Below are 25,065 nucleotides of genomic sequence, written 5' to 3'. Positions count from 1 at the left end.
ATATGTAGAAGAGACTGATATTTAGAAGAGGGAGACTTAACTGACTGGCGTCCAGCTCTTGATTTCGGCTCAGGTCATGGTGTCATGGTTCAGGAGTTCAAGCAGGGCATCGGGCTCTACGCTGACAGCGCGGAGCCTGCTTGGGTTTCTGTCTCCCTCGCTCTTTGCCCCTCCCCCTCTTGCTCTCTAATCTTTCTCTCAAAATAAATACAAATAAATAGACTGTAGAAGATGTCAGATTTAAAAAGCAAGTTTTAGGGGCGCCTGGCGGGCTCATTGGGAAGAGAATGTGATTCTTGATCTTGGGGTCATGAATTCAAGCCCCACAATGGGTGTAGAGATTACTGAAACAACAACAACAAAACACTTTTTTTTTTTTTTAAGCAAGTTTTATAAGAATTCTATGGGGGGAAAAAGTCTGTGTTGTTTTATAATTATTCGGAAGATGTCCAGGAAGACTGAATGCCAGGTCAAATGTTTGCCTGGGGTAAGGGGGTGCAGGTGCCAGGCCTGGAAGTAGAGAGGGAGGAGAGGGTAATAGAACGGGCTTTCAGTGTTGACTCTTTGTTCACATTTAACGTTTGATTTTTCCTTACATAGAAAATAAGCATGTATTACGTTTCTAAATTGGAAAAGAAAAGAATGGATGGGAATTTCCTGAATTTCAGTAATGTGTCACTTTAGGGTCCTAGACCCCATTTGCCAAGACTCTGTCATGCTTTCAGCACGCTGTCCTATCTCTTACCTGATACAGTTTGGGGAGAAAAAAAAAGTTACAGAGAAAGGCTTTTTATGGAGGTGTCATTTTGCCGTCCTCTTAAACAGACAAAAAGGAGATCCGCCAAAGGGTCTCATGTGAAGTAACTTATTACTGAAAGTAGAGCATCGTTTCTCCAAGCCAGGAGGAAATGTTGACATATTTGGCAGGGGAATAGTTCTGAGATTTTTGAGATGGAGAAGTTTTCCTGGGTAGACAGATTTTTTTTTTTTTTTTTTTTTTTTTTTTTTTTTTTTTTCAACGTTTATTTATTTTTGGGACAGAGAGAGACAGAGCATGAACGGGGGAAGGGCAGAGAGAGAGGGAGACACAGAATCGGAAACAGGCTCCAGGCTCTGAGCCGTCAGCCCAGAGCCCGACGCGGGGCTCGAACTCACGGACCGTGAGATCGTGACCTGGCTGAAGTCGGACGCTTAACCGACTGCGCCACCCAGGCGCCCCGACAGATTTTTTTTTTTTAAAAGGCAATTCAGTTTAAGTCCAAGTAAAAAATATAAGTGAAGCTATACGTTAGGTATAGTTTGGTGTACTTTTAAAATTTTATTTATTGTACTTTTTATTTTATTTATGTACTTATTTAGTTTAGTTACATCTTCCAGTGTTTATAAAGCCTCCAGGGAACAAGGAGTGCGTAATCAGAAAGTGCACACTGTTGGCTTTTACTGTTGTCATTTTGTATCGATAGGAGGAGTCTCTTTACCTCCTGTCCCCGAGCCAACACCCCCCAAATAGAAGCAAAACACCCAGCACACGCAGATGACATTTTCAAGTGAAACTAGAAAAATAATCAGTTTTGGTTGCATGGGCTGTTTTTTTTTTCTGGTTGGTGGCATGCATGCTAGAATTCAGAGAGAAGTTTTGTCAGGATTTTAACTCCAGACCCATCGAATCTCTAGACCAATCGCCTTGCCATTGACCTGCCCTCTCTGTGATCTGCAGAGCTGCTTTGTTAGCAGAAGGTTTCCAACTTTTAACTTACAGTGAACTGCCTCACAGCGCGGCCTCCAGCACGCTTGGGAATCTGAAATTCCTTTAGACTCTGGACTAAATTCTTAATGCCAGGTGCTTGTGATGTGCAAGATTGCTGAAGTAGAGATTCGTAATAGTTACTCAATCTGAATATATGGATCATGTGAAACCCCCGCCCAATGTTTACAGGCTCTACGTGAACTGGAGATTTTTACGAGGCATTGAGGCACAGTTCCTGGCTCTGCAGAAAGGATTTAATGAAGTAATTCCACAGCATCTGCTGAAGACATTCGATGAGAAGGAGTTAGAGGTCAGTGTATTAATGTCATGACATCATTTAGTGTAACAAGGAAAGTTTGGGGATTTTCTGTTAACTTAGTTTTAGAGGAAAGTCGTATTGCTGGTGCTTTTGAAGCTTCACGGTGCGCTGCTATGAGAATTGGTATTCACGGGAAAGGTCTTTCCTGCTTTGGAATTGCTACAAATAAGCCATCTCTCTTACACTGTGAACATTCTTAACTTATTTGGCCATATTATCCTTTCTCATTTTCAACTGATTTCATGTCTTAGGTGTACATTCTTCTAATGTTGTTTTCTCTTCCCTAATTAAGTGGCTGTTGATTTAATTAAATAAAACTTCATTACTTCGTCTCTACCATATTGCAGTTTATTTGAATTAGAAGCCAAGTCTCAATTGGTTTACACTAACTTTTGCGAGAAAGCATTTGATAGTCGAGACCGTAGAGGCAGTAGTTAAAACACTGAGGATAAACTGCATCTAAACATCTTTCCTCTTTTTGGAAATATTCATTACTAACAATAGCAGTAATAAACAGTTAACTGATTTGTTTTTGTTTTTATTTTCTTTAAAGCTGGCCCTTAAAGCACCTGTAGTCCGGTTTTATAATTAAGACCTTTAACCAAATACATCTGAATTTCCACTGAACTACTTTGAGAAAACAATGAGCTTTTATTCTTCCAGGGGCATATTTTAATTAGTGGCTAGGGATAGCATAAATATTTGAAATCTACCAATAAATGTAAAACCTGATTTTATTCATTAACTTCAGTGTGCTTTCTAAACAGGTCTGTTAGCAAATCTCAAAAGATTGGTTTGATTCAGTATCATCCCCATTCCTTTCATGATTGAGCTATTCCTTAGGGAAATGGCCAGTAGGAAGTGGTTAGGAAGAGGAAGAAAACATAGGAATGGCAGCAAAGTTGAAATACAGTCCATTTTTATCTGTTCATACAACAGATGAGGAGTTTGGCCTTATAATTACCATTCCTCTGAAGAAAAGAATTTAGGAAATATTTTTTGTGATATAAATAACTTCTGTAATCCTATTTGGATCACCACCTCCCTGTTGAGTGTGGCTATGATTCAGTAATCTTTCTAGAACCCTATGAAGGCTTTGGTGGAGGTTTTATTCAGTAGGCCTAAGGTTTATTACATACTTTCTACTGCTAATGAAATTAAAAATTTTTTATTAAAGCATGTGTATGTATGTGTATATATATGTATATATGCATGTATGTGATATGGGATTAGAACTAATTATAAAATATAGGATGTGCAGCTCACATTATGCTTTACATTGTACCCTATCATCTTTCACTTTTCTAAACACATTGTTGAGGTGAGTCAGTCTTGGGTTCTAAGGATATGTGAGTATTGGTAGTATCAGAGTGATTTTGATACGGCTCATCTGTGCTGACCCTACATCAGGATGTCAGGCAGAGCTGTCAGTGCAGTCATGTATTTCGTACTTTGATACAACTTGAAGATGATCAGGACTGCTTATTCAACACCCATTTCTTGAGTTCCTGAGCGAGCAGTACGGTTCTTTCACAGGATGTGGCGGAGCAGAGGAAACCGCTGGCCGAGGGAGGTGAACCAGATTGTCCAAATCCCCAAGCGAATAAGTGTTAAAACCCATAGTAGTATGATGCAGGTATTAAGGAAGGCACATGCAGACCGTATTTACTCTTTGAGTCTAGTTTCTGTCCATTAAACATAATTTAGAATTCTGTGGAAATTCGGAACTTTGATCTTGTCATGTTTGTGAGCGTGGTGGTTCTCAGACCCTGGGGACGGACCTGCAGTAAGTAGGGACCCAGGGAGCTTTTTAAGTCCAGATCCCTCCTGTCGCCCCAGGCTCCCAGAATCTGAACCTCTGAACGTAGGACCTGATGGTGTGTGTATGTTGAAAAGCTTTCCAGACGATTATGATGTGTACCCTTGATGATAAAGAACCGCCATATGAGAGCCAGCACTACAGATCGAAAGTTCTGTTTTGAGGAATTTTTGGCTTGACTTGGATTTCCATTGGCTCATTATTTGTGCAATATTTTAACAGCTCATTATTTGTGGACTTGGAAAGATAGATGTTAATGACTGGAAGGTAAACACCCGGTTAAAACACTGCACGCCAGACAGCAATGTCGTCAAGTGGTTCTGGAAAGCTGTGGAGTTCTTTGATGAAGAGCGAAGAGCACGGTTACTTCAGTTTGTGACAGGATCATCTAGAGTGCCTCTGCAGGGCTTCAAGGCTTTACAAGGTAGAGAAGCCAGAAGAAACACGCGATATGGTGTCCGAGGATTGGGGGAGGGTGTCGATATTTGGGTCCTGTAGTTTACAAGCCATGGGCTTATAAACAGATCTCTTCATTCTGCCTTGTAGCTATAGCTCTCGTATCTTGATACCTTCTCCTTCCTGTCCTTTGTTCCCTCCCAAGAGCCTCTGCTGCCGGGGTTCTCTGTGGTTGTAGTGAGTGCCGCACGCTAGAGACCATATGTGACGATGCTTGCCTTTTCTTTTCGGGTGGTCACCCTGCCCTTAACTCATATCGCACATTCCTGTAGGGAAAGCCCGTCCCCTTCCACCTTCACACCTCAACCCTGCAAAACCTACACCCACTTGGGATGCCTCTTCCCTCTACTTTTTTCTTCTTTTAATAGAAAGAGGCAGCATGAGTTGTGGAAGCTGTTTGGCCAGAGCACTTCCATTATTGCATGGCATCAGACCATTCATTTACAAACCTATTCCACCTGTAAGAATTGTTTTCCATGGAATAGCGGTTTCGTTTGGGGGAGAGTTGGTAATGTTGCTAATGACAGTGGAGCTTCACGCAGGGGCGGCTGCTTCCTTTACCTCTGAAGCTGCTGGCGGTGACTGAGGACGCACACAGCAAGACTGATGCATAATTCAGCAGTGTTGGCCTCAGTACACCTGTCAGAAGTCCGTGGGGAAAGCGCACTTGGAGTTGTGCTCACATTCCCCATTTGGAGAGCTCTCATTAGCCGACTACCCAGATGCGTAAAGTGGAGCTGTATTTCTGCGTACCCGTTGATGGGGTGTCTTAACTGAGATTTATTCCATAGGCTGCTAATCTTTTGTTCTCGGCCAAGTTTGAGGCATGAAACCTGAATTTGTATTTAGGTTGTCATCTTTTTGAGTTTGTGTGTGTGTGTGTGTGTGTGTGTGTGTGTGTGTGTGTGTGTGTATTTGATCTTGGATTTGTCCATTTACTTTTCTTCTCACGCTTTTGGCACATTGATTTTTTTTAGAAGATAGAAGTTGGTGAAGGATTTCCATCCTGGACTGTTTGTCAAATGAAATGCTAGCATATTAAGGAATCCAGTGTTTTCCAAGGTTATTTCCAGCTTTCCAAACCCAGGTTCTTTGCCTGCTGCCCTTGGCAGCTTATGTGGAGTCACCAGTATCCCCATCCATAGGCCCTGTGGTTTATGTACCAGTTTTCTTCCGAGATTTTGGAGACCAGTGCAGGCAGGTGCGGTGACGTGACCCACATTTACTTGTTTTGCAGGTGCTGCTGGCCCACGACTCTTCACCATACACCAGATCGATGCCTGCACCAACAACCTGCCAAAGGCCCACACGTGGTAAGCTATTTTTGAAGCTTTCCCATCCTTCCATGTATGTGTGTGTTAGTTTTAAACCGATGTTTCATTTTCTGTTCTTATTACTAAAAGGACCTCTAAAAGGAATGATAAGCAGTTTTTAGGTGATTTAAGATTATTCAGAAATTGGTAGGAAAACCCAAAAGTGCCAGTTTCTACTTTAGAGAAATACAGCCTTTTTTTTGTAATTTTCTGCGTGTCACAAAAAGTGATATGACCGTATTAGTACACACTTAGGAGGCCAGTTTGCTGACTTTGAATAAACTGCGTTATATCTGATGTGCTTCTTTCCAGCTTCAATCGAATAGACATTCCGCCCTATGAAAGCTATGAAAAGTTATACGAAAAGCTGCTAACGGCCATCGAAGAGACATGTGGGTTTGCTGTGGAATGATGAACTTCACGGATTTACCCCGGACTCTATTTATACCCTGACCGACAGCCTCCTTTCAGCAAAGTTGCCCGGAATGCTGAAATACAGGAAAATGCCCCACCCCCCCCTAAAAAAAAAAAATGTTTAGGACACTGTGAGGGGAAAGGACAATTTTGAAATTCCTTTTCAAGGAAAAAAGAGGTCTTTATGCTTTGCCATGAGGCCACACTCAGCTGCTATTTAAAATTAATATCTTGAACCTAAAGAATGCTGACTTTTCCTACATTTCCAGAGTTAGGCAGTATTCTACACTTAAAGACTACTACTATTTTTATAAAAAGGTAATCTATTCAGATCGCTCCACAGATTTCAAGTCTCTCAAACATCAAGACAACTCCAGCAGTCGGTACACATCACATTTCATTTGGATCGAATACATGATTTTGAACAGTTCCTGTACTTGCTCTTTGTAAAAAGAAATAAAATTATTTTGAAGGATTCTACCTTTGTAAACAATTGGCTAAAGGAATCATTATCTTAAAAAAAAAAAGCCACTTACACGTTTAATTACATTTTTCTATAGCAAAGCATTATATTTTAAAAGCATTATATGTTTCAACCTAGCCTAAGCGAGTCTTTTGTATTTTTTTCAAGCACGAATTTCCTGGAATACAGCTACATAATTTTGGTTGTCAGATTCCTAATGCAACCCTTTAGTCTAAACTTACTAGCTTATTTGATACAGTAAGATGCATTCAGGGCTCCTTGTTTTTAAGAGACTTTAAAAAAACCCTAATTTTTTATCTTGAATCAATATGATCAGGTATTTTGGATTTACTTTTCATCTTAAATGGAAATACTGCATTTTTATTGCTCCTCAGATCATGTAGATGGGATGGGATTTTCATTCTTTTGCTGGGTCAGCTTATCTTTAATACAGATGCTGTTTCTGTAAACCAAAGTCTCCTATAACCAGTGCACCTAATTTATATTATATTTGAATTACGGTCTGAGTTTCTATCAGGTAAACCATCCAGAATCTTTGTTTAGCTGCTCATGATGTTTTAATCAGCTAAAATTACGAAAAAGGAAAAATTTTATTTAGCAAGCTTAGAAAATCCTGTTTTTACCTAATAAAGTGGGCATGGGATGGGGCAGGGGGTAGGATTACTGAAGCAATAGTGATTCTGGATCTCTGGTATAAATTACTTTAGAACCAGAGAGTTCACTTGGGAGGTGAGGGCATCCCAGTTCCCTGGGTGTTGATCAGCATCTGATTTTGAAATCTCCAGATTCGGCTTTCAAGGTGTGTGACCCAGAAGGCAGCCAAAGTTCTGGAGTGAGGGATTGAAAAAATCTGAAGTCATGGATGAATTTTTAAATTCAGCTATCAGAAATCTGCACTATATATATACATTTCTTACATTGATGTGAATCAAGGGCAAATTTTAACAAGAGAGCTCTGTTTAAATTTTGCAGCTTAATGATCAAGTGATAGGTCCTTTGCGTTCTTTCGTTTGATGGATTGGTTTTCAGACTGTGTCCAGGAGCCAAGGGGTTCCCGCGAGGTGCATCAGAAGTACTGGCTTAAGACAGGAGGGACAGAGAGGGCGAGGAAGGCCTCGTTGGTCTTTGGGCAGGAGCCGCCAGCTCCCCACCCCTACCCCCTTTCCCTAGAGCAGCTCCCACTTTGTCTCTTTTGTGTATTGGGATTCCAAGTAAGCTTTCATGGGGTGGGAGGCTGGGGAGGGGATAAAGGAAGCGGAAATTTTGCCGTTTAAAACAAAAAAAGCTGAGAACTACTTGTGTGGTTTCTAAGTATTTGAATCCATTTCATTCAGCCAGATCGGACTGCTGCGTGCAGGTTAGTCATAGTCATAACTGTGCGGGGGTAACGTGCTTATGCGGACCTTTTCCTTCCCAGACACTTGGTGTTTCCCCGCTGCGTTGTTCGTAGTACCTGAGAACATCTTGAAATGTACAGAAAAGGTTTCTGAGCTATTGGATGGTCAGTGTTCAGCTCTCACAATAGTACCTTACTGGTTGCAGGTCTGTCTGTCTCATATTAAAGCGCTAGTGCAGCATGATTGTGCCCACTCTTCTCATCTTCTAAAAAGTAAGTACGCGACGAACGCTTTAGAGAAATCTTGACTGACGGATGCAGTGATAAATGCTACTGTCATAATGGACAATAAAGCAGGCTCATACCATCGCTTCTGAGTGCCTTTTTAACTTTATAATAATGACTTAATAGAGCTTTAAAAGAAATCTACCCTAACGGTCTATGGTATCACCAACATAATTTATAAAGACACAACTTAGATTTCATTTTCAAAATGAGGTTACCTGATTTCTTCCAAATAGGTGCTAAGCAAACCAAACCCCCCAATGTGTCATTGAATCTTGGACTTGCACCTCATGTTTAATGTGAATATTTATTTCCACATATCCCTCTTAGCTGGGCTTTTTCCCAATCTCTTCCTCTGGCCGTGCTATTTCCGGTATGGGAGGTCACCTTTCCGTAACCCTGCCTTTCCATCATGAATGCTTAAGTATGAACTTTTGAGCGCTCATGTGCAGTACAGAGGTGAGTTTTGTTGCAAAGGGTCTTCTTGATTTTTTTAAATAGTGCTGTGTATAGTGTACATTTTGTTTTGCACATAGTTTGTTGCCCTGATTGGGTTTTATTTTTATCTTTTTTTTTTTTTTTTTTTTTTTTTTTTTTTTACCCCCCCTACAGTTCAGAGCACAGATTTTCTTTCGTTTTAAATCCAAGGTAATTTTCTTTCTTTTACAACACTAAGTCTGCTTTGACCTTCCAGTGCATTGAACTGGTTGCACTGTTGGGAGCTAGAGATTGTTCCGGTCATCGTTACAGTTTGATAGAGCAGCTCTTTTCTGCCTGCTTTGTTCACGGCCGACAGGTGCCATTTGTGGTATCGAACGTTCTTACGTGAGGGTGACGATTGTACCAAGCGCTGAGTTGTTTTGTTTCTAGATGTAATTAGTCCACTTAATGTAATATTCTTCCTTCTCTCAAACTGACTTTAAAAACAAAGTTTTATCGTTTTCATTGTACTTGTATTTATTTCAGAGTGTTTTAGCTTTGATATTCTTTGTATTTTCACTCCGTTGTTACATGAGCTTTATCAATAACATCTGTATAAATGGTTTTTAAAAATTAACTATGTATGTGCCCATGCCGAAGTTGAGCAATAAAATGAATGCTGTTTGCACTGTCACAGCATCGAAGTTTTTAAAGAATACGGAGTTTATAATGAATTGCTTTGGACAAAAAAGCTTCACGACTGGCTTTGCAAAGAGTGACAGCGTATGAGGCATCAAGTGAGGAGTTTAAGGGGATTCACGTGCCTGCCTTAGTTGTGGCCCATGTCGCGCTGCAGCACTCCGGAGCGCCCGGGACCCCTCGTGTCTCCAGGTAGAGCGGGGAAGGGGCTGGTGTGCTCCTGCCGCGGCACGTCGGTGAGCTGGCAGGAGCCGTTGGGAGGCCGTGTGGAGCTGGGTGTCTGAGGCTGCCCTGGGCTCGCTGGGGAGCGGGCCATCCCGTGACCGTGCCTGTCCAGGCCCCTGGGGGGCCTCATTTGCTCCCGTGGTGTTGAGCGGTCAAATCCTCGAAATGAAAAGGAGAAACCAATTACATTTTTCCAAGAAACCAAGACCTTAAGGATCGTGATCCACAACTCTATAAATGATAGTGGATGAAAGTCCACTAAATATATGGGTGGAAAAAGGAACGGGTGCGATGTTTTCCATGCAGCGTGTAGCCTGTGTGGGTGTCTCCGTAGCACAGGCCACACAGAGAGGAAGGTCGGGAGATGCAGTGTGAGTGGTAGTGGTTTATTACAGTTCACAGGATGGCATAGTGTCCGTTTTTTACATCATTTTGAAAATTTTTTTTTTGCTTTGTCTCACATTGCCACGTTTACTGGTTATTATCTACAATTTGTAGTGTTAGTATAGTTAAGGATTTTAGTTTTTTTTTTTTTAATACTTATTTTTGAGAGAGAGAAGGAGACACAGAATCAGAAGCAGATTCAGGCTCCAAGCTGTCAGCACAGAGCCCAACATGGGGCTCAAACTCATGAACCATGAGATCATGAGCTGAAGTCAGACGCTCAACTGACTGAGCCACCCAGGTGCCCCAGCATTTTAGTATTTTTATAATCTGTAAATTACCCAGAAGTTTGATTTGGTATGTGTTCCGTTTTTCTGCTGTGGGGCGACCTAGAAGCTTTGTCTCTTCATTGTAACGAAGTGTAACCTTGGTACCCACTGCATTTGTTTGTATTTTATATCCCAAACGCTTAGGATATATAAAACAGAACAAGAGCCTCCTAACCGGATCAAGGTAATTATACAGAAAAAGGTTACATTCCTATGTTAACACTCCTAGCAAACTGGACAAGCCAGATTTTACAATTACATTTTATTAGGTATTTGCATGGACTTATTTCTGTTCATTCAGCAGATACCTACTGTGCTCCTACTACGTGTCAGGCTCTGTGCCAGCTGCGGGGGATATGGCTTCTTCCTTGTGTTTGTGTTCATTATACAGTTGGCTACGTTTCCAGGGTAATGTGCTCAACGGTTGCCGATCGCATACTTTTGTGGGTATTTGGGCTACGGTTTATCTAGATTCACATTAGTCTATAATATGAGCTGTAAACCCCACCAGGTGGGTGAGGGACCCTTCCAGGGTGTTTCTCCTGCCCGCACCCCCCCCCCCACTCCCCCCCGCCAGGTGTTTGCGAAGTGTTCTGACTTTCAACCCAGGAACTGGGAGTGAAGACGCACATCAGACTCCACCTTTCAGACGCTCACTTCTCCCAGAGATGATGCCGGCGCGGCCAGGTGCAGGAGCGAGACCAGACGGGCAAAGTATTTTTTATCTTTAATTGAGGTATAACTGACCCGTAATGTTAGGTTCAGCTGTACAGCTTTCTGATTTGGTGTGTGTATAGATATGGAATGATCACCACGGTAACGTCTAGTATAACATCCGTCACCACATACAAATTTTTTTGTGGTGAGAACTTTTAAGACCCAGTAGCAACTTTCAAATATGCAATACAATATTAACTATAGTTGCCATGCTGTACATTAATCCCTGTGGCTTATTCATTTTTTAAAAATTTCTAAATGTTTCATTTTTGAGAGCGAGGGACAGAGCACGAGTGGGGAGGGACAGAGAGAGGGGGACACAGAATTCAAAGCAGGCTCCAGGCTCCGAGCCGTCAGCAGAGCCCGACGCAGGGCTGGAACCTGTGAACTGCGAGATCATGACCTGAGCTGAAGTCGGACACTTAACCGACTGAGCCACTCAGGCACCCTGGCTTAATTCATTTTATAACTGGAAGTTTGTACTTTTTGATTCCTTTCACCCATTTTGCCCCCCACCTCTGGCAACCACCAACCTTTTTTCTGGTTCTATGAGCTCCGTTTCGTTGGTTTTTAGGTATTTGTATTTCTGACCTATTTCACTTAGCAGAACACCCTTGAGGTCCATGAGGTTGCAGATAGTAAGATTTCCTTTTTTTTTAATGGCTGAATAATATTGCATTATGTTTAAACAGTTTTCTCTTATTGACACTTAAGTTTCCATATTTTGGCTATCATTAAAGCTGCAAGGAACAAGGCGGTGCGTGTATCTTTTCCAGGTAGTGTTTTCATTTCTTCAGATGAATACCTGGAAGGGGAATTGCTGGGCCATGCAGTAATTCTATTTTTAATTTTGGGGGAACTTCCTTATTTTCTGTAGTGACGGCGCCATTTTACATTGCCACCAACAGTGCACAACAGTTTCCTCTCAATCCACGTCCTCACCCACACTTCTTTTTGGTAACAGTCATCCTAACAGGTGTGAGGTGGTTTTGATTTGCATTTCCCTGATTAGAGTTGAACACCTTCTCGTGTACCTGTTGGCCCTTTGTGTGTCGTCTTTGGCAAAAATGTCTTTTCAGTCCCTCTGTCCTTTTTTTACTTGGATAGTTTTTTTGCTACTGAGTTGTATGAATTTCTCTATTTTGGTATTAACCCCTTATCAGATTTATCTCATTTGCAAATACTTCCCCCCATTCAATAGGTTGCCTTTTTGTTGGTTTCCTTTGTTGTGCAGAAGAAGCTTTTTAGTTTGATGTAGTCCCGCTTATTGATTTCTGTTTTTGGTATCAAATCCAAAAAAAAAATCAAGACCAGTGTCGAGGGGCTTACTACCATGTTTCCTCCTAGGAGCTTTATGGTTCCAGGTCTTACGTTCAGGTCTTTACTCCATTTGGAGTTAATTTTTGTGTATGTATTGTTTTGCATGGAGCTGTCCAGTTTTCCCAACACCATTTGTCGAAGAGACTGTCCTTTCCCCACTATATATTCTTGGCTCACTTGTTGTAAATGAACTGACCACGTATGTGTGGGTTTATTTCTGGGCACTTCATTCTGTTCCACTGATCTGTGTGTCTGTTTTTATGCCAATACCATACTGTTTTGATTATTAACAGCTTTGTAATATAGTTTGAAATCAGGGAGCATGATGCTTCCAGGTTTGTTCAGAGGGCAAAGTTTTAAAGGCAGATGAGTTTCATGTTTTTTTAAGACAAGAAGAAATTGGTCCTATCAATCCAATTAGCTGGGTAAGGTTTGGCTGAGAATGCCAGATAAAACAGGTTTTCAGCACGTCTAGATTTGTGATTTTAACACAAATTGAGTTGCAGCTCTAGCCCCAATTTTGGATTCTTCTGGTAGTTTATGTCATTTCTCTTAATGACACTCTTCTATCTGCTGTGCCCTTCTCATCCTCTATTCATTTTTTTTATTGTGGTGCTTCTTGCCATTGCAAATAAGTTTTCCCTGTATCCTCAGCCCCCTCACTAACGCTCTGTTCTCTTGGCTGACCTCAACGCTGGTTCTTCCTTTTCCTTCCCATGTTTTTCAGAGGAGGCAGCTAATTCTCCAGCGCCCCACCATACAGTAATGCATATACACAGCTAAACATACAAAGTTTGTCATATACACTTAAGAACCTTAAAGAAAAAAGAAAAACCACCTTCATCGCCCCTCCCCCTGGCCCCAGTCTTGCTTTCCAGATGGCATTAATCCCAAATATTCGGTCAGCTCTGATGTTTCTTCCATGTTTCTAAGTGACATGTTAATATTACTCATTAATTTTAAACCGTCTGGTTAGCTTCCTTTTATGGTAGTTAAGGATTTATAAACTTCCACCAATCCGCCTCTTTCCCTCCCCACTCATACGTCCTATCGCGGTTCTAAGTACATTTTCAAATGCATGCATGATCAGGAGCGTTTCCTGCGTTCTTCCCTCTCCACAGGCACTTGGATGGAAACACTTCTACTTGCTGAGTTACCACTTCATTTGCTTTCTGTTTTTTGAAAAGAAGTTGGCATCTTTGAATGTGTCCTCCTCTCCTATTCTTTGACCTTTGCTTAGCAGTCCTGTCCTTTTCCTGCGAAATTCCCTCACCCATTCTTTTTGGTTATTCCTAGTTATTTCTTAGCTTGGTAAAGAGCTGGCAGAACTAGCAACTTAAGAGTACTCCTAAAACATGCAATATTTAAAAATAAAAGTATCATTATACTTGTTTTAACAAATTCAAATAGTATTAAAGTATATCAAGCACAGAATGAAAGTTTGTATAATCACTCAGAGTGACACCTATTAATGTTTGGGGCCTATTCTTCCAGATGTCTCTATTGGTTATAGTTGTTGACCCTTGAACTACCTGGGTCCATTTATACATGAATTTTTTTGTATAGTACTATAAAATACTATAGTATTTTAATATTTTTTTTCTAGGTTTATTATAAGAATACAGTATATAATACATATACAAAATATCTTAATTTTTGTCAGTAACGCTTCTGGTCAGCAGTAGGCTATTAGTAGTAAAGTTTTTGGGGAGTCAGAAGTTATACACGGATTTTTGACTGCACGGGGCCTTGGCACCTGTGATCTCCACGTTGTCCGAAGGTCAACTACATACTCCATTATATGGGAGATCCACCCATACCACAGCTTTTAAGGTAAAACAGTATCACGGTGTATAGTTTCATTTGCTCATTTTACTCAAATATATCGTGGATAACAGATCTACTTTCATTTTTTCTCTTCATAGCCATTTTTAGAATTCACGTTGTAGCCCTTACAGACCTAGCCTTGTCTTGTGCACGTCCCTGATCCTTTCCATTCACCTGCACTCATTCCCTTGTCCTGGTAGATCACAGCTGTCTGGATGTCTGTCTGCAAGACCAGCGGATCCCACGATCATGCTCCCAGGGCCTCTGTTGTGGTTCATCGCCATTGCTACTCTCTACGTTCCCTAACCGGAGCCTCTCTTCTCCCCTTCAGTCCTTTCCTGGGGTCCGGTGCCATTCTCTGGCTCTGATCAGCAAAGTCCCCCTGTCTTCAACTGCTCTGGAGCCTTCCTCCCCACGGAAGGCGTGGTGGCTTCCTGCTGGGTGTGGGGTTTTCTCCTCCTCCACACCAGAAATAGGCTTGGCGTGCACTTGCCTACTTCCAGTCCACTGCGCCTCCTCCCTACCTGCAGGCACGAGGGCTCCTTCGAGGCACACGCCTTCTGGCTTTCCACACTCCGCCTCTTCTCACGCCGTCCCCTGACAACGAACAGAAGGCACAGCCACAAATTCTCACCTTCCAGCCACCAGGTGAAAAACCTAAACACACATATGCTCTTTTAAAGGTTTAACCCCAGCTCCCACTGCTGATGACGAGCCCACACTTACAGCACTTTTCTGAATTAGAGATTTGTATTGTTTTTACCGAACTACAGCAATAGGTTTCAGGAGCTTGCTGCTCAATCAAGGCCTATTAACTAACTACTTTGGTGCAAATATGACTAATGAAGAGTGTGTGCCTTTGTTCCCTGCCCTCCCCCCCCTTTTAACTTATAAATTCACAGGAGTGTACTTCAAGAAAATTTTTATTTAAAAAAATCATGTCATAAAAAGTACTGGAATGAAGGTATAAGTAAAGCATTTGGAAAGGAGTCTCCTGGTTTAGAGTGTTTACCGGCTCAGTTCTAGCTCTGTCCTGGTAACGTCCTCCAGAAACTTCACTTACAAAATCTGGTCTCACGGGAAGGGATTTTTACTGTACTGAAAAGAAGCCAGATGAAGGCGCGATCTGAAGCGCTCAGCTTCCAGTTCCCGGAAGAAAGCATCGTCGTCATCCTGGGTGATCATGCACTGAAGTTGTTGAATCTCCTTCTCCATCTTCGACCTCAGCTCCCTCTTCACCTTATATAGTGTCTGCAAGAGAACTCACGTCACCTGCTGTTCACGTTTGTCCGGGCCCCACTCTTGTTACAGCCTCGCCACTTTCTAGCTCCTCCAGCCCCTGCAACTGCAGGAATTTAGCAGCAGCTCTTACAGAGACTTCACAGGGAAAAGGAACACATGATAAATCCTATTTATCGGATTAACCACAGGATAAATGTTTTGGATCGCAGATGGATCTTCTCCATTTCCCTTAAAACGTGTACTATAGTTGTTTTCTAGTTCTGAAAACTATAAATCAATGATTTCTATTAATTATTACCTGTGCCTGGGATCTCTCTCTGGCTTTGAGTTCCTGGCGTTCTTGTGATATGGCTTCTGCCAGCAATGAAAACTGTTCATAGAGAGGACAAAAACCAAATGTTTTACCTATAGCCCAAATATAACAATTCTTATATTGAAAGTTCATAGACTTAAAAAAAAAAAGATTCTAAGTTTATTTCTGAAGAGACAGGGAGTGAGAGTGCCAGCTGGGGAGAGCAGAGAGGGAGACAGAGGATCCAAAGTGGGCTCTGAGCTGTCAGTACAGAGAGCCTAATGCAGGTTTGAACTCACGAACTGGGAGATCAAGACCCGAGCCAAAGTCAGATGCTTAACCGACTGAGCCACCCAGGTGCCCCTTAAAATCTTTAACAGAACCAGGGCAATGCAGATTCTGTACCGTGGTCAAGGACTAGCTTACTGTGAATCGCCAGTACAACCTGTATGGACAGGTTCTGAATGGATACATGGAGGCTTTTTATTAAACATACAAAGCTGATCTTTGACACAACGTGGTCAGGATTAAGCACATTAGGATGTGAACAAGCGACAGCGAGCCCACCTGGTCTTTATAGTAGTTCTCCATGGAGTCCAGTTCATTCTGGTGCTGTCTCTTTTGTTCAGCTCGCTTTTCTTTGGCATAGTTTCTTAGGTCTCGTAATCTTTGCTTTTGAATTTGTAAACCTTCTTCAAACAACTTCTTAAATATCTGTTGTTAGAAAAATAAAGTTAATGCTGAACTTTTCATGGAGGAATAGAAACATGTTGTCCAGCTGGTCCAGCTACACTGATTGTATTTCACAAAGTCTTTTTAAGTAACAGCTTTGTTGAGATACAATCCACATACCATAAAATTCACCCTTTGAAGAGGTACAATTCAGAAAGTTTTTGTATATTCAGACTTGTGCAACCATCGTCACTAACTTCAGGACATTTTTATCATTCCAAAAAGAAACCGTACACCCATCAGCAGCCACTCCTCCATCACCCCCCAACTCCCTGCAACCACTAATGTACTTTCCAGGTCTATATACCCTGGAGATTTCATATAAGTGGAATCCTAAAATATGTGGCCTTTCGTATGTGGCTTCTTTCGCTTATTAGCATGTTTTCAAGGTTCATCTATATTGTAGCAGGTATCAATACCTCATTCCTTTTTATTGCCACATAACATCCTATTCTATGGGTATATCACATTTTGTTTATCCATTCGTCAGCCGACGGGCCTCTGGAGTTTCTTCTTTTCAGGTATTATGAATAAGGTGCTATAGGTTATTTGCGTGAATATGTATCTAGGAGTGAAACTGCAGAGTCCTACAGTAGCTCTGTGTTCAACCTCCTGAGGAACTGCCAGACTGTTATCTAAGGCGGTCGCACCATTCTGCCAGCCCTGCGTGAGGGTTAAGGTAACTTCTCCTTAACCTTGCCAACACCTTTTTTATTTTAGCCATTTTAGTGAGAGGTTTCCCATGGTGGTTTTAATTTGTACTTCCTTAATGACCAGCGGTGTTCAGCATCCTTTCCTGTATCCCCAGAATTCTTTACTGCTCTCAGAAAACAATTCTCAAGGAGTCATGTATATAGGGGAAGAACCCCAGCCAGAGAAGGAACAAATGGCGCATTTACAGATGCACACAACTGAGAGTGAGGTGGTTATCTGAGCCAGAGGAAAACAGATTATTCAAAGGATTTGGATATGCCCACTTTCCTTATGGCCATGCATTCATCAGTCAGCGGTGTCAGTCAACTTACTTAACCTCTCAAAGCCTTAGCAGCATCATTTAGTAATGCTAATAGTAGCAGCCCAGTCAACTATAATTACCTCAATGTTTTACTCTAGAGATGAAATTTACTACCAGTTTGTACTCTCAAAATATTAAGCATTTCAGCTTAAGACAACAACCTACACTCCTTTTCTGATTTTATGTGGAATCCAGCTCATCTAGTCACACCTTTGATTCCTGTTCCTTCTAACACGTTCGCAAACCCCTTATAGCAATTGTCCTGGAGGATAAGTGCAGAACAGAGGGAATGAAGGGCTCACATTCAGACGAGGGCAGTGGAGACAGAACAGACTGGGAGGCACCACACAGGTAATAAGAAACTTTCGTAGTCAGCACTTGAGGATTTCATTTGGGTATGGATTCAAATTGGGACAGGAGTCACAAAGAAGGTCATCCTGAAAGGTAACAGGTAAAAGTCATCCTTTGGACAAGGGTTGGATAAAAAGCCGTATTTACCATTTCTTCCCGGGTCCTCATTCTCATCATTTTTGCACGCAACTGAACTCTGTACTCATCGTAGTATTTTCGGGCACGGACAATCTGCTGCCGATTTTCCTTTATCTTCGACTGTGTCAACCTCTGCCTATGAATGCGGTCCTTGAAGTCTTGCTAGGAAAGGGAAAGGGAAAAAGAGGTTTAAGGACAAGAGGAAGACAGACACTGGCATTCTTAACTGCCCTGTTCTGCACCAGGAGGTCCTTGTAAGCCAGGCCTGCGGATCCAGGGGCCTATCACCTGGGCATAGGTTCTGAAAAACTACTGGCCCCCAGAAGCCTTCCAGCCTTTGGTAGGTTCATCACCAGTCTGAAGGGCCACCCCAACGAGCCCCCACTGCCGCAGGTGATCCAGGTGGAACTGAGGATCACATCTCCCCATGTCCACCAGGGGGTCACCTAAGCCCCACTCAGATGCCAGGTTAAAAACAGTAGAAAAAAGGCATTCTGACTTTCGAGCAAAACTTGTTACCAAGATTATTTACATCGAAACTAAGGAAATTAGACTATATCTTGCAAAGCAGAGAGGATGAAATAAGGTCATCTACATAAAGCCCTCAACTCAGTGTTCAGACTCATACTTGTTTTCAGATGGCTTCCCTTTCTTTCCCTGGAACTGTTTAGGATTACAGTTGTCACTGCTTATCTCAACCAAGAGTTCTAAAATCTCCTCCTCTGGCATACTGTCTTTGACCTCTGTCCACTCCATTATACTCTACAGAGGATGGTGCGCCGCGGACAGTTCTCAATCCACATTATAAGGGAAGGTGCTAGGCTACCTCAGCTCTCTACTTATGACCTGAGAAAGATCAGAGAGGACAAAAAACACTAAGTTACAACCACCTGGTACCTTGAAGGTGCTGTGGAAGTAGAGACAGACCTGAATTACCACAACCTTGCCCCTTGCTGATCACAGTGGGACCAAGTGTAAGCATCTCGAAGAAAACATCTGCATTATGTTACTATAAAGACCAAATGAAACTGTCTATACTAGCACCTTCCCCCCTCATCAGTTTTGGTTACAGCCCTAGATGCTTCCACAGGCAAGTGTTAAAGGTAAGTCTGTGGGACTATCACCCAGCTGTACAAATCCAAGTAATTAATATAACTTATAAAGTCAAAATTATAATATTCAACTTGCTCTTAACATACCAGTCTCTTGTTATGTTCATATTCTTTCTTGACAAGTACAGTAAGGAGGTCATGCTTTTTTAAGGCTTCTTCTATCTTTAGGGGGGAAAGGAAGGAAGGAGGTTATAATGCTATTCACTAGATTCTAAAAGATTAGCTCTTCCCCTTTCCCCTTCCTAGTCCTATGCCTGAGATTGACAGGTAACTTACTTCATCCTGGAGTTTCTTCTTTGATCGATTTTCTCTACATGCATCTTTTCTGAGCTGTTCAACCTGTGTAATTTGCTGTTTCCACATTTTGCTTAGTGTTTCACCAGAAACATAGAGAAATGGAAACTGCTCCAGCATGAGGGGCAAGAGGCTGTGTTCATTCACTTTCACTGCAAGGTAAAAAACAAAACAAAAAACAAAAAAAACCCAAACCCCCCTTCACCTGAGAGATTTGCTGACAGCTTTTAACAATAACTCTCATTCTACCTTCCTGGTAGAGCAAAGCTTATCTAAGTGATGCAGTTCAGATCCTGAAAAGAATACTTCCAGAAGTACGTCATTAACTTTTGCCCTCCTTCTCTGATCCCAGCACACCAACTACCAGAAAGGATGAAAATAAGCCCAAGAGATCTGACTGATGACACACGGTTCTCATGAAGTCCGTCCTGACTGGTCGGCTGACTCAGCGACTGGGGCGGACGCTGTGTGTGTGGTCACGCACACGCTTCCCGGCCCTACTGGGCGGCAAAGTCTGTGTCTGATGGGATGTAGTCAGAAGGCCAGCGGTGTTTGAAACTGAACCCTGGCATTTCACATGACTTTGTTTTCCTTTTAACAGGACTCTAATGCTCACTGGCACCAACTGTCGATGTAACAGGAGCTGGATGGGCCATCTGCTTGCTTTGGACCTCCTCTTTGGTTCTACCGACTTGCCAGAAACAAAGATAAGGCAATTAAAGTGTGAGTGAGCAGAGTGAGGCTGAAGCTGCAGCAACAGGTAGTAGGCCTACCCTGTCTCTGGTACCAATATATAGGCCTCCCTAAGGTATTAAGAGTTTTAAATAAATGCCTTAAGAGTTTTATCTCTCTCTACAGAAATCAAGCATATGGCAGTGATAAAAGAGGGCGCTTTCTCCAGCTAACTGGCAGATGTGAAGTTTTCAGTGCTGTGTCCCTTGGAATGTAGCACACACTTTCAAAGGATGCCAGTTTTCCGTGAAGCACAATTTTGTGGTTCTTACTTGGAACTGCTTTATTTGGCTTTGGCCAGCCACCTCTTGGACTTGGAGTTGTGGTCTTTCTAGAGTAAGTCTTCCAGGGCTGACTACGTTTTGTTGGAGTTCCTTTATGAACAGCTTCTCTGTATATTTTTTCCTTGGAAGCAGACATAAAACAGGATAGAAATAAGATAGAAGTCTAATAACTTTCATCTATTATCTTAAGTATTACATACTGATAAAATAGCTAACCAATCCCCAACCAAACGGTCGTACTTTACATTTCTAAAATCTGGTGTTTGTCCACTCTAAGTTAAAAGCATCTTTTGGCTTCTAGCACCTCTTGGAATTTGAAAAAGCGCTGAATCTTTTTTGAGTTTCATAGTCACCAGAGTCCCACACCCTAAATACAACCACCAGTAATACTTCGATGTACTTGCTTGACACCTTTTTCCATGTAGATTAAAAAAGTGCTTAAATAACATTTAGTTGCAATCATAATGTATTTTATATCCTGTTTTGTTCACGAACATTTCAGCACAAGCATTTTTCCTGTTTTCACTTAGTTTCTGTAACCATCCTTTTGAAAGGCAATGAAAATTTATGCTTTGGGTTTCTTCTCATCAGGCATAGAACAACTGAGATTATCTAACTCCCCTTTAACCTGTCAGCCTCAACTAGCTTTTAAACTACTGGTCAACCGCTAAACAACAGAACCACATAAGAACTGATGGCAGTTTGGGGCAGGAAGGAAAAATGCTAGCATTCTCTGATACCATGTCTTGCCACATTTTAGCAAGTTGGCTACCCTATAAATAAGAGAAAATCCTGCTTTGTGAAATCCTTTTTCCAAGGAGCTAATGAGTAAGGCCCTGTTCTTTTTTCCTTTTAAAAAGATCATCTCTGTACTTGGCACTGATCTGATCAAATTGCATTTATTACAGCAGAGACTTTTACCCACTGTTTCCTCATCGTTATTTATTCCTAGAGATCCAATATTCTCTTGAACTTTATTTCTTCTTAGCTCCCTTTCAAATGCTTCCGTTATTGCCTAGAGGAGAAAAAGCCATATATTATAATTATTAAAAACATATACAAATGAAAATATAAGGAACAAAATTCACCTAAGTTCCTTGCAGACTCCACTATCCTAAATGTACATTATTTAACAGACATGTAATTGGGACATAAAGTTTTACACAATACACTTTTTTGTTCTCAGGTTTTGTAATTATTTTGATAGTCCCTTGAGTAGAAGTTACATGCTGAGTTGAAGTTACATGTCATTATAAGACATATGAATGCATTTTAGTTTTTCACTAATTATAAAATATACTATAGCAAACAATGTTAGTGTTCTAAATTTATGCTGCATTTCAAACTCCCTGTTCCACAGCAGAAGTCTTCCTTGGTACTCATGCATTCTCCATGTTGAATTCTAACCACCTCCTCTCATTCCTGTCTTGAGCACTTAAATCCTATCTGTAACTCAGCAGGCCTATCACTTTTAACCCACCTCAAATTCTCATCCTCTCTGAAGCACTCTGCAAATATCAACCCACATTGATCTACTCTTTCTGAATCCACTGGAGTGCTGGATTATATGTGACAAGGTTAGTTTTCTTAGAGTATCACAAGTTTTATGGTGCCTAATGGGAGACATAAAAGCTTTGCCACATCATTTCCTATCATTCACTTAGTTCAAGAATATTAAATGCAACTGAAGCATGTTCACTGTAGCACTTGGTTGAGGGTAAATGGTATTGCCTGCTACTCAATAGGAATCAAGAGATGGGATGTACCTTTGCTTGGAATTGGTGGATATCTGCCTCTTTAGGCTTTCGCTGCCGTTTTCTCTCCATATGGAACTGTGTGTTTTTGTTAACTGGAGATGGAGAGAGCGAATGAGATCTGTAGGGTGGCCTTCTATGCATAGGAACTCCTATAACGTAGAAGAGACATGCACCATTAGTTCCTGATAGCCAGAAATATTAAGGTGGAAATCTAAGTTGACTTTTACCAAATCCAAAAAAGAGTGACTGTGAATGTGCTAAACATACTCTCTCCTGTAACGAATTCATATTTATTTATATGTTTAGTCATACCAAGTAAACAGATAAAGGCACATAAATGTATACAGCCTAAAAGAAGTGGAAGGAAGTGGTGGTGGAGGAAGAAAATGTTACACCATCCAAGCCGCATGTCTGCTATCCCTTTATACCTATCTCGGTCCTGAGGAGGCAGGACGTAAGTATATATACATCTCATCCCGATGAAGCAGCATGCTTAGAAGACAAAGTTAATGTAGGTCAGCATTTTGTAAGTAAGTCCCAATTTTTCCCTACTAAGTAATTTAGCCCTCCTAACAATTGCACACTGCCTAAGACATCTAACAAATCACTTTTCTTCACAAATGTTTTTAATGCTCCGCTGTGTATAGTTGTGCTAGGGCATCTGGTAGTTGTGTAGAGGGGGACTCCATGCCTTTTCAGAAAAGTGAGTAATTCTAAGATCAAGAAACTAGTGTGGTATCTTGCTAAATAAACCTTCCAAGAGAACTGAAATTTCCCTAAGCTTTTATTTTTTTCAGTCTTTTAATTCAAATCTTTTAAATTCACTTTGAATGTAAGGTATTAAGGGCGTGCCTGGCTGCCTCAGTCAGTGGGGCACATGACTCTTGATCTCAGGGTCGTGAGTTCAAGCCCCATGTCAGGCACTGATATTCGTAATTAAAAAAAAAAAAGATATTAAGAAAAACTGACTTGCACAATTTACTTTTTAATTTTTTTTAATGTTTGTTTATATTTTGAGAGAGTGAGTGAGCAGGGGAGGTGCAGAGAGAGACAGAGACAAAGAAAGAATTTGAATCAGGCTCCAGGCTCTGAGCCGTCACCACAGAGCCTGATGCAAGGCTCAAACTCATAAGCTGAGCCACGAGATCATGACCTGAGCTGAAGTCAGATGCTCAACCAACTGAGCCACCCAGACACCCCCACAATTTACTTTAAATGATGCTTTCATGACATCTTACTATGTCCACAATGTATTCTTTAGAAACTGAAGATCCAATTAAAATAGCACTGTAACTTACTATGAGTTTTCAAAATAGGATAGATGTGTATGTGTATAGCAAGCGAAACATGTAGCTTACTAGGTGAGGCTTATCTAGAGATTACTTGAGAAAGTTTAAGGGGGGGGGGGAACATGAAATAACCAAGGGAAGAAAGTAATTTTGGGGTAAAAAGAAATTCTACTAGATGTAGATCCCAGAGAAACTTTCTTTAAAAAAGTAAACTCTACCCTCTACATGGGGCTTGAACTCATGACACTGAGGTCAAGAGCTCCATGCTTTACAACCTGGCCTGGAGATCCTAGAGAAACTTTGCACATTATAGGTTGTTCATTGCAAAACTGTAGTTAGGAAAAGTAGAAACAATCTACATGTGCTGAAATAGAGGAAAAGGGTGATCTATATATATTCATACAAATGGAGTATATCATATGAACTTACAGTTCATTCATTTTAACTATGTATCTGTATCAACACAGATTTCCAAAACAAGAGAAAAAAGTTACAGAATAATATGGTATCTATATAAATTTAAAAACAATAGCATTTATAAATATGAGCTGTTACAAGTATAAAAAAAGGGATGAGAAGGTTCAAGATGGCAGTTTAGAGGCTCCTAAATTCACCACCTCCCCAGGATGCACTGAATTTACAGCTACATAGACGGAACAATTCCCTCTGAAAGGAATCCAGAAACTAGCTGAATGACTTCTACACCTCAAGTGAATGAGAAAAGAAAACCCAACCTCATCTTCTGGGAGCCATTAAGAACAAAGACGGCAGTCTGACAAAACTTGGCACAATCAAGAACTAGGGATGGGCTGAATGATGAGTGCTCTCCTACACAAGATGACTCCTTAAAGCCTGGGAGAGGTGGGTGTTACCTAGTGCACAGAGACCGACACAGGAAAATGAACAAAAAGAGTATGTTGTAAACAAAAGAATAAGACAAAACTCAGACCTTAATGAAACAAAAATAGGGATTTACCTGATGAAAACTTAAAAATAATGGGCATAAAGAGCCTCCACAAGGTCAGGAGAACAATTTCACAAGTGAAAGTGAGAATTTCAACAGAGAGAGATAAACCAAAGTCCCATTATTGAAAAATACAGTAACTAAACTGAAAAATTCCATACAGGGATTCAACAGAAAACTAGAGGAAGCAGAAAAAATAATTACCAAACTCAAAGACAGGACAGTGGAACTTATCCAAACAGATGAGCAAAAAGAATGAAAAAGAGTGAAGACAGCTTAAGGGATTTGTGGGACACCATCAAGTGGAGCAATATTCACACTATAGAGGTCCCAGAAGGAGGAGAGAGAGAAAAAGGCAGAAAGCTAATTCAAAGAAATAATGGCTGAAAACTCCCCTAACCTGGGTAAAGGAAACAGACACCCAGATTCAGGGAGCCCAGAAACTTTCAAATAAGATGAATCCAAAGATCCCACTCTAAGACACATTATAACTAAACTGTCAAATTTAATTTGAGAGAACCTTAAAATCAGCAAGAGAAAAACAACTTGTTATTTACCAGGGAACCCCCATATGACTATCCTTAGATTTTTCAGGAGAAAGTTTGCAGGCCAGAAGGGAATGGCACAATATATTCAAAATGCTGAAAGAAAAAAATGGCCAAGGAAAACTATTTTACTCGGCAAAACTGTCCTTTGGAACTGGAGAAATAGTTTTCAAATAAGCAAAAGCTGAAGCAGTTCACCAACACCAGAACAGCCTTAAAAGAAA

The 25,065-nt window shown here is 41.2% G+C and overlaps 2 protein-coding genes across 3 annotated transcripts in view; one reads left to right on the top strand and one right to left on the bottom strand.

Moving 5' to 3' along the window:
* The window catches only part of SMURF2 (SMAD specific E3 ubiquitin protein ligase 2), a 120,915-nt gene extending 112,131 nt beyond the window's left edge, over positions 1 to 8,784 (top strand). The window contains exons 16-19 of the mRNA XM_047833031.1: positions 1,937 to 2,057; positions 4,108 to 4,309; positions 5,579 to 5,654; positions 5,967 to 8,784. Coding sequence (XP_047688987.1) covers positions 1,937 to 2,057; positions 4,108 to 4,309; positions 5,579 to 5,654; positions 5,967 to 6,066 — 499 coding nt within the window. The 3' untranslated portion in view covers positions 6,067 to 8,784. The remainder of the gene's footprint in view (positions 1 to 1,936; positions 2,058 to 4,107; positions 4,310 to 5,578; positions 5,655 to 5,966) is intronic.
* Positions 8,785 to 13,968: 5,184 nt separating this feature from the next.
* The window catches only part of CEP95 (centrosomal protein 95), a 44,279-nt gene continuing 33,182 nt past the window's right edge, over positions 13,969 to 25,065 (bottom strand). The window contains exons 12-21 of one of the 2 annotated variants that reach the window (XR_007146938.1): positions 22,053 to 22,192; positions 21,212 to 21,301; positions 20,275 to 20,407; positions 19,253 to 19,422; positions 19,064 to 19,138; positions 17,874 to 18,026; positions 16,196 to 16,342; positions 15,635 to 15,706; positions 15,107 to 15,345; positions 13,969 to 14,691 (exon numbers count right to left, since the gene is read on the bottom strand). Coding sequence is in view for 1 of the 2 variants with exons in the window: in XM_047833142.1 (XP_047689098.1) it covers positions 15,169 to 15,345; positions 15,635 to 15,706; positions 16,196 to 16,342; positions 17,874 to 18,026; positions 19,064 to 19,138; positions 19,253 to 19,422; positions 20,275 to 20,407; positions 21,212 to 21,301; positions 22,053 to 22,192 (1,157 nt within the window). In the remaining variant the exon portion in view is untranslated. Of the gene's footprint in view, positions 14,692 to 14,999; positions 15,346 to 15,634; positions 15,707 to 16,195; positions 16,343 to 17,873; positions 18,027 to 19,063; positions 19,139 to 19,252; positions 19,423 to 20,274; positions 20,408 to 21,211; positions 21,302 to 22,052; positions 22,193 to 25,065 lie in introns of those variants that run through there. The other variant, XM_047833142.1, reaches the window with a different exon arrangement.

The sequence above is a fragment of the Prionailurus viverrinus genome, chromosome E1 (assembly GCF_022837055.1).
Source record: "Prionailurus viverrinus isolate Anna chromosome E1, UM_Priviv_1.0, whole genome shotgun sequence".
NCBI lineage: Eukaryota > Metazoa > Chordata > Mammalia > Carnivora > Felidae > Prionailurus > Prionailurus viverrinus.
The sequence above is the reverse complement of the archived record's forward strand: the minus strand, read 5'-3'. Positions and strand labels throughout refer to the sequence as shown.